At 37.8% G+C, this 8,175-nt stretch overlaps 1 protein-coding gene across 1 annotated transcript; it reads right to left on the bottom strand.

Moving 5' to 3' along the window:
* Positions 1-910: 910 nt before the first annotated feature.
* Positions 911-1,861, bottom strand: OR2D2 (olfactory receptor family 2 subfamily D member 2). Its single transcript, XM_024119126.2, is given in 3 exon segments — positions 911-1,279; positions 1,281-1,615; positions 1,618-1,861. Coding segments are annotated over 3 exon segments (948 nt in total).
* Positions 1,862-8,175: the final 6,314 nt, after the last annotated feature.

Here is an 8,175-nt window from a genome sequence, read left to right on the forward strand (position 1 = left end):
GCATGGTAAAAAGGACTTTGTAGATATGTTTAAATTAAGGCTCTTCAGATGGGGAGATTATCCTGGATTTTTTTTTTTAATACAGTAACAGGAAATTGGAAGGTAGGTAGAGAATCAGCTTGAAATATTTAAGCTCATGAGGCTTCCTCACCTCCATATACCTAAGTCCACAGCTCCTGTCTGCTGGTCTTTTATACACAGCTACCCTCTCCAAGTTCCAATTGCCTCCTTTTGCTCCTTTAGGCCTAGGATTGGTAATAGCTTCTCACTCTTCCACCCCTTAGATGTCACTATTTCTTGTTAGTTTCCAAATCCCTGTGTTTACCATTATAAAGATGTGACCCAAAGGATGCTCATGTCTCTAATAACAGTGTGAGAAGAAGGACAGCAGAGCTCATGTATTCTGCTTCATCATACCCCTGCTCTTCACCCTCCATCTCAAACACACATGCAGTTGCATGTACACATACACATACATGTAACACCTAGCTCATAGTAAGTGACTAAGTACTGTTTGTCAATTTATTGGTTATTTGATGATGCAGAGAGATTCAGAAATACCAAAAGATAAAGGAGTTGGAGTAGGATCTGGAATAGATAGATAGTAATATATAGTATTATTTAAAAAAAAATAGATTTTACAGGTTCCCAGGTTTATAAAATGGGAGTGTTTCTCAAGGGATTTTTAAAAAATCCCCTGGTACTAAAAGACTGACCAGAAGGAAGCAGACTCTCCTTCCTAATGCTCCATGAATTATTGTCCTTCTTCTTCTACAAAGGTAGTGCTGGATAAAGGATGGAGAGTGAGTCCACGGACAAGTCCCAAGGATAAAAACTGTACCATATTCCAGTCTTGCTGAGGGACCAACTCAGCGAGTCTTACAAGTAGGCAGCCATGAAGGTCTCACTGTCAGTAGAAAATTCCAAGTCTGCAAGGGAAATTCCTTGTGGCTACTTTTCACAGAGTTCCCTTCACATCCTTGTTCCTCAGACTGTAGATGAGGGGATTAAGCATGGAGGTCACCACTGCATAGAACACAGAAACCAGCTTTTCCTGTTCTTTGGAAGCCTTTGGTGTCATGTAAGTGACAATGGCTGACCCATAAAAAAAGATGGCCCCCATGAGGTGGGAGCCACAGGTAGAGAATGGCTTGAGCCTCCCCACAGCTGACTTCAACCTGACCACATTCACTATGATGTGGCCATAGGATACCAGAATTAGAGAAACAGGTATGAGGAGAATCACAATCCCCGTGAAGAAAATGGCCATCTCTGAAGTGCAGGTGGGTGTCTGTGGATTCCAGGATCAACAGTGCAGGGGCCTCACAAAAGAAATGAGCAATATTATTGCTGCCTCGGTAGGGTAGCCTTAGTGTGAAGGTGCTGTCCACCACAGACACCAGAATGCCACTGGTCCATGATCCTACAGCCAGCTGGACACACACCTTCCAAGTCATGATGCTAGGGTAATGCAAAGTGTTGCAGATAGCCACATACCGATCATAGGACATCACCGCCAAATGGGCACACTGTGTACACCCAAAAATGAGGAAGAGTAGAAGCTGAGCTGCACAATGTGTGAATGAAATCACTTTCTTTCTGGATAGCAGGGCTCCAGGGCCTGAGGAATGATGTTGGTAGAGAAACAGAGGTCAGTCAGAGATAAATTGCAGAGAAAAAAATACATGGGTGTGTGAAGCTGGGAGTCAACCTGAACGAGGAACATGAGAAGTAGATTTCCAAGCACAGTGACCAGGTAGAAACCCAGGAATAAGATGAAAAGCAGCTGCTGGGTGTGGTGGTCATCAGAGAGTCCCAGAAGGAGGAATTCTGTCACCTGTGTCTGATTTGTCTGTCTCATAGTTTGTCTCTCTTTTTCAGTATGAAGTCACTACACACTAAATATAGGTGTGTATAGCCTATAAAATTATATAATTCAGAATTGGAGGGCTTAGGAATTGCTCGCAAACACCACCAACCATTTCAAGAATCCCCTTTACAAGGTTGTTAGACAATGATTGTGCTGTTTCGTTGGAATGTTTTCCATGTTGCAAAACAATACTTTATAAGATGGTATATTCATTTCTAGTGTCATCTGGCAAGGATATAGTAGATCAAAAGACTCATCTTCTTTATTTGAATATCACACTTCTAGTAATAAAACAATAGATTGAATTCACCTTTAAAGTTATGCAATTTAATTTCTCTTTATTATTGACAAAAACATTTGAGTTGTATTTCGTTCTTGCGACACCTCCCCCATCTCATGATGGTGTAGATTTTTTTTTTACTTCTTTGGATGTACAATTCTTCCTGTTGTCTCTTCCCTGAAAAAAAAAAAAGTCACTAAGATATAAGAAAAAGAGCCAAAGTACCTTGCCGAACTGATGGTTTTTCTTGGACAAAATAACCTATTTTGAAAGAGCTAGGAAACCAAGGGATAACTCTGGATGGTGTGCCATAATCTTTTTGACAGTTCTGTCCCCAGCTTCAACTGGAGCTCCTGAATATAAATCTTAACCATCAGTGAAACAAAACTAAAGTTTCATTCTACAAAACTGTCTTTTGACTGTAAATTATCACCACAAAAGAAAAGCTTTGACTTTATGTTCAGTAAAAAGTATACAACTTTAATATAACAGCACACCCTGTTGTCATGTTGATATTAGGACAGCACTAACCAAATTAAACTCCACCACTCAAGGTGATCACATGGCACTAAAACAACCATAAATTGAAACGAAATGCAAGCCCTTCAGCCAAGTTGCATAACTCAATAAGAAAGTTGGCATCTGCATAATACAGTATCTGTTCATTTTCATTTCTATTTAATTATCATATAAATGAAAACACAAGTTTTGATGACTTATGAACCTCTGAGATTATATCTGCTGACATCATTTGAATGACAGTGGTATAAAGTTTAAGAGAGGTGCTTATGATTTGAAGGCTTTAGTCTGTGATTTCAAATACAACACAGAGTGCCCTAAGGTGTCTCAGAGGATGGAAAGATAATAAAGTTGAGGGATCTTGAAGCTCCAGGGAATGCCCTGTTTACATGAGTCTCAGGACCTCACCTTTAAATATTCCCTGGAAGGAAAATCCTCTGTTCAGAACTGGGACCTAAGAGAACTGGAGTTTGTACTTTGAATTAATTAGGGCAGAAAGCCTTGGGATGGAGTCGAACTCATAGAATGACTCTAGTGTAGACCTTGGGAGACACTGCTTAGAAGCCTATCCACAATTGGTGATGTACTTTAGAGTAGATATGCAGGCTATAGAAATCACTCCCTCTGGCACTTGATCCTCAATTCCTTCACCAATGACTCCTCAGCTTTATCTCTGCCCTCTGGTGAGAGTGAGAAAGTTTGTGATGGACCTCCGTCTATAGGATTTTGCAAAACTGATTGAGGGTTGAGAGGTGAGCATCGTGTTGGGAAAGATGAACTTTGTCATTCATGCTCTTGTCCATTAATTTTTTCCTTTCTAGACTCCCAGAGACAATTCTATTTCCACTCTTCTCCTCCAGAATCCCAGCCCCCAGATCCTCTTCCAGACTTTCTCCTTCATCAATGAGGCTGTTTCCAGAGAGGTCATATTATTTTCCTCTTGCTATTGAAAAGCAGCTCTGCCTGATTCTCCCCTACCCTCTGCTGTCAGCCTTTTGGTCTTCATTGTTTCCCCCAGCTTGCATTTGTTCCACCATCTCCCCTTGAACAGGCAGAGAGCTGGAAGGATACTAGGAATCTTGCTTTGAGGAATGCCTTCAAGAGCTTCTTGCCTGTGAATATGCTTTGGGTCTAGGGGATGTGAAGGAACCCAGACTGTATGGTAAACTGTTCCAGGAATGCTGGCACTGCTGCCTCCAATCTCCTTGATGAGTTAGAGCAGATGGAGAAGAGTGGGTCCAGCTACATTCAGTGCTGTCCTTCTAGTCCGGAGGAGGATACTAGCCTCCCCTGCTGGTGCCATCAATTGTATACCCCATACTCCAATCTTCTTCCCATACAAGTCAGGCATGGTGGCTTCCCATATGACCCAGCCTTGGTCAGTATCCAATTGGCTCAGTACCTCCTCTGTGACTCCTTTTGTTATGGTACAGATTTGGTGGCCATGAGAGTGAGTACATAAGAATATAAAATACTCATGTGAGTATATCCATGATGTGTAGATGTCTGCGTGTTTGTGTGAGATATTGCTTGTGAAGCTGATTGAGTAGGTATATGTAGCATTGTTGTGTGTGTATGACAAGGAATAATTCCCATGTATGCAGTTGTGTGCACATGAGACAAAGTCAATAAGAGAAGATATCTGGAAAAGCCTTACTGGTTACAATGTTATTAGGGCCTCAGAGGTATAAAAGACTCATTGCCTGTCCTTTTAGTTTGGGGAAACAGCCAGACTTACAGATCTCTTCCTGTCGTCCCTTCCTCCTGCTGCTTTTCTCCACATCTCTGGATTCCTGTTCTCTATGTTCAGCTTCCCCTCCCTGCTTGCTTCTAACTTTTGTTCCCATTATTTTATTTTTCCTACCCATTTTTCTTCCTCATTTTCTCTCTGTATTAAAGAGAATTAATTAGTCAAGTTGACAAAGTTATATGAAAATTTAGAGTGTGAAAGAATAATTATCCATGACCTTCCTTGGAATACAAATGATACTACAGTTCATCTTATTTGGCTCCTTTTTCACTCATGTATCTCCTTTCCTGCCTGGAGATTAAACTGCATTCTTCCCCAGCCCACATATACACACACATGTACATTAAATATACAAATCCTACCTTTGACAGATAGAGAGATAACCATTCTTTACCTATACTTTACAGTTCTACCTGGATTCTTAGTTTTATTGTGTGTTAAAAGTTTATCAATGGGGTAAGGATGTTATTTAAAGGAATCACTGAGAGAGAGAGAGAGAGAGAGAGACACACACACACACACACACACGTGTTATTTTGTAACCCACTTTTTAAACTCAATTGTGTGTCAGACATCTTTCTGTGGAAAATATCGATCTACTTACCTTTTAATGGCTTATGGTTGTTGCATCATCATCATCATTATCATCATCATCATAACCATAGCAGGCCTTTTTTTAATGTAGCTGCCAGATATTGAACAAACTATTTTCCATTAAGTTCTTAATTAAATCTTTACATTTGTACAGTGAAGTTGTGGTGTTATGTTCATTCTACATTAGGAAACTGTCATATACAAGCAAGAGCTAAATAAATTGTCCAAGGATACAGATCTAAGAAACGAGGGGAAAAGGATCCAACCCATGTCTGTGTGACTCAGACATCTTCACTTTTATCTGTTTCTCTGTACTGTATAGATTATGTTAAGTAGGAAATATAAAATTTATTTAACATATCACCTATTGTTAGACTTTAGGTGTTTTTTTCTGGAAACATTTCTATATGTGAATATCCTTTGAAACAAAAATTTTGCATATCTATAATGCTTTCCAAAATGTAAAGTCCTAAAATTAGCATTGTTCAGAAAAAAAAAAGAGCTTATTTTGGAATTTTGTAATATTTTCAGATTATCTTCCAGAGAGATTTTGTAAATGTACATGCCTACATAGTTCATATCTGTTTGCCCCACTCTCCAATATAGAGTGGGTGGTTTCAATCTATTTTCACCTTTGCTAATCTTCTTATACAGGATTACATTCTGAGCTGGCTGTTGTCCAATGTCTGAAAGTGACTGTTCTATACTTTGTTTTATATTGGGGGTTTTTTTGTTTGTTTTTTAAGATTTTTTTGATGTGGACCATTTTTAAAGTCTTTATTGAATTTGTTACAATATTGCTTTTTTTTTTTATGTTTTGGTATTTTGGCCACGAGGCATGTGGGATCTTAGCTCCCTGCCCAGGGATCGAACCCGCAACCCCTGCGTGGGAAGGCGAAGTCTTAACCACTGGACCACCAGGGAAGTCCCTTGTTTTATATTTGCTTCTAGCAAGATGGCTAGTCCTATACCACTTACTTTATCAAGGCTAAAAGTAGAAGCAATAAAGTGACTTTAGTTTAAAGCATCTTCAGTTAAATACTGTTGAGATTTTCCTGTTTTTATATTTTTCCTATATTGTAAATTTATATATGGCCTTTTAAAGAACAAGTTTAAAGCACCAAAACATTAGAAAAGAAGAAAAATAAGCCACATATAATTCCATACCCAGAGTAAACCACTCTCAACATTTTGGACATTTTTTGTTCAGTCTTTTCTGTACATTTTGAATATATATATTAGCATTGGTCCCTAAGGCACTAGCAAAACCACTTTTGGTAAGTACCAAAGGAAGATTATTGTCATCATTATTATTATTGATATTGATAACCATTATTTGTAGGGTACAGAAGAAATGGTGCTCAGGTAACACCTAGGCAACAAGAGAAGGGAAAAAAGAAAATGCAGACTTTACTTTGAAGCTGACAGTGCTGAGAACAGTTAAGTTATTCCCTGTGGAATTTCAGAAACAATTGTGGGAGAGGAAATTGTTCTTTGAATAACTGTAGGAACTATGCTGTACAGTACATCTCTAGGACCTACTCACCTTGTATAACTGAAACTTAGTATCATTTGACTAATACCTTCCCATTTCCTCCTCCCCACGGCCCCTGGCAACTACCATACATACCACTCTTTGCGTCCATGAGTTTGACTATTTTAGATTCCTCATATAAGTGATATTACGTAGTATTTGTACTTCTGTGTCTGGCTTATTTAACTTAGCATAATGTCTTCTAAGTTTATCCATGTTGTCACAAATAGCAGGATTTCCTTCTTTTTTAAGGGTGAATATTGTTCCATTGTATGTATATCCAACATTTTCTTTATCCATTTTGTATTGAAGTATAGTTGATTTACAATATTGTATTAGTTTCAGCTGTACAACATAGTGATTCAATGTTTCTATAGATTATACTCCAATTAAATTTACTATAAAATGTTGGCTATATTCTCTGTGCTGTAAAATATATCCTTGTAGCTTATTTACTTCATGCAGAGTAGTTGGTTCCTCTTAATCTCCTACCTCTGTCTTGCCCCTCCCTCTTTCCCTCTCCCCTTCAGTAACCACTAGTTTGTTCTCTATATCTATGAGTCTATTTCTGTTTTGTTATATTCATTCGTTTTATTTCTTAGATTCCACATATAAGTGAAAACATACAGTATTTGTCTTTCTCTGTCTGACATTTCACTAAGCATAATAACTTCTAGGTCCATCCATGTTGTTGCAAATGGCAGAATTTTATTACTTTTTATGGCTGAGTAATATTCCTTTGTGTGTGTATACTACATCTTCTTTATTTATTTGTCTGTTGATGGATACTTAGGTTGCTTCCATATACTGTAAATAATCCTGCTGTGAACATTTATCTTTCAAATTAGTGTTTTCATTTTCTTCAGATATATACCCAGGAGTGGAATGGCTGGATCATAGGGTAGTTCTATTTTTAGTGTTTTGAGGAACTCCGTACTGTTTTCCATAGTGGCTGCACCAATTTACATTCCCACTAACAGTGTACAGGTGTTCCCTTTTCTCTACATTGTTACCAACACTTGTTATCTTCTGGGTGTTTTTTTAATCATAGCCATCCTAACAGGGATGAGGTAATCACTGTGGTTTTGATTTACATTTCAATCATGATTAGTGATGGTGAGCACTTATTCATGTACCTGTTGGACATTTGTATGTCTTCTTGGAGAAATTTCTATTCAGTTCCTTCCTCCATACTTTAATTGTGTTATTTGCTTTTTCGACATTGACTTGTATGAGTTCCTTATATATTTCAAATATTAACCTTTTTAAAAAATTTTATTGAAGTATAGTTGATTTACAGTGTTGTGTTAATTTCTTCTGTACAGCAAAGTGACTCTGTTATACATATATATATTCTTTTTTTTTTAGTAGGATCCAAGCTTTATCTTCAAGATACAGCATGTATGTATATAAATATGTGGAAATGCAATGTAAGGACATGCAAAATGGTGGGGTATACCATTTACTGTTTGTAAATACCATTTACATATTGTAATTTCTTCTTTATCTTTTTTTAATATTTGAATGTTATTTTATTTTTTGATATAGCAGGTTCTTATTAGTTATCTATTTTAAAAATATTGGTGTATACATGGCAATCCCAATCTCCCAATTCATCCCCCCCCCCC

Source organism: Physeter macrocephalus, chromosome 16 (genome assembly GCF_002837175.3).
Source record: "Physeter macrocephalus isolate SW-GA chromosome 16, ASM283717v5, whole genome shotgun sequence".
Classification (NCBI taxonomy): Eukaryota; Metazoa; Chordata; class Mammalia; order Artiodactyla; family Physeteridae; genus Physeter; species Physeter macrocephalus.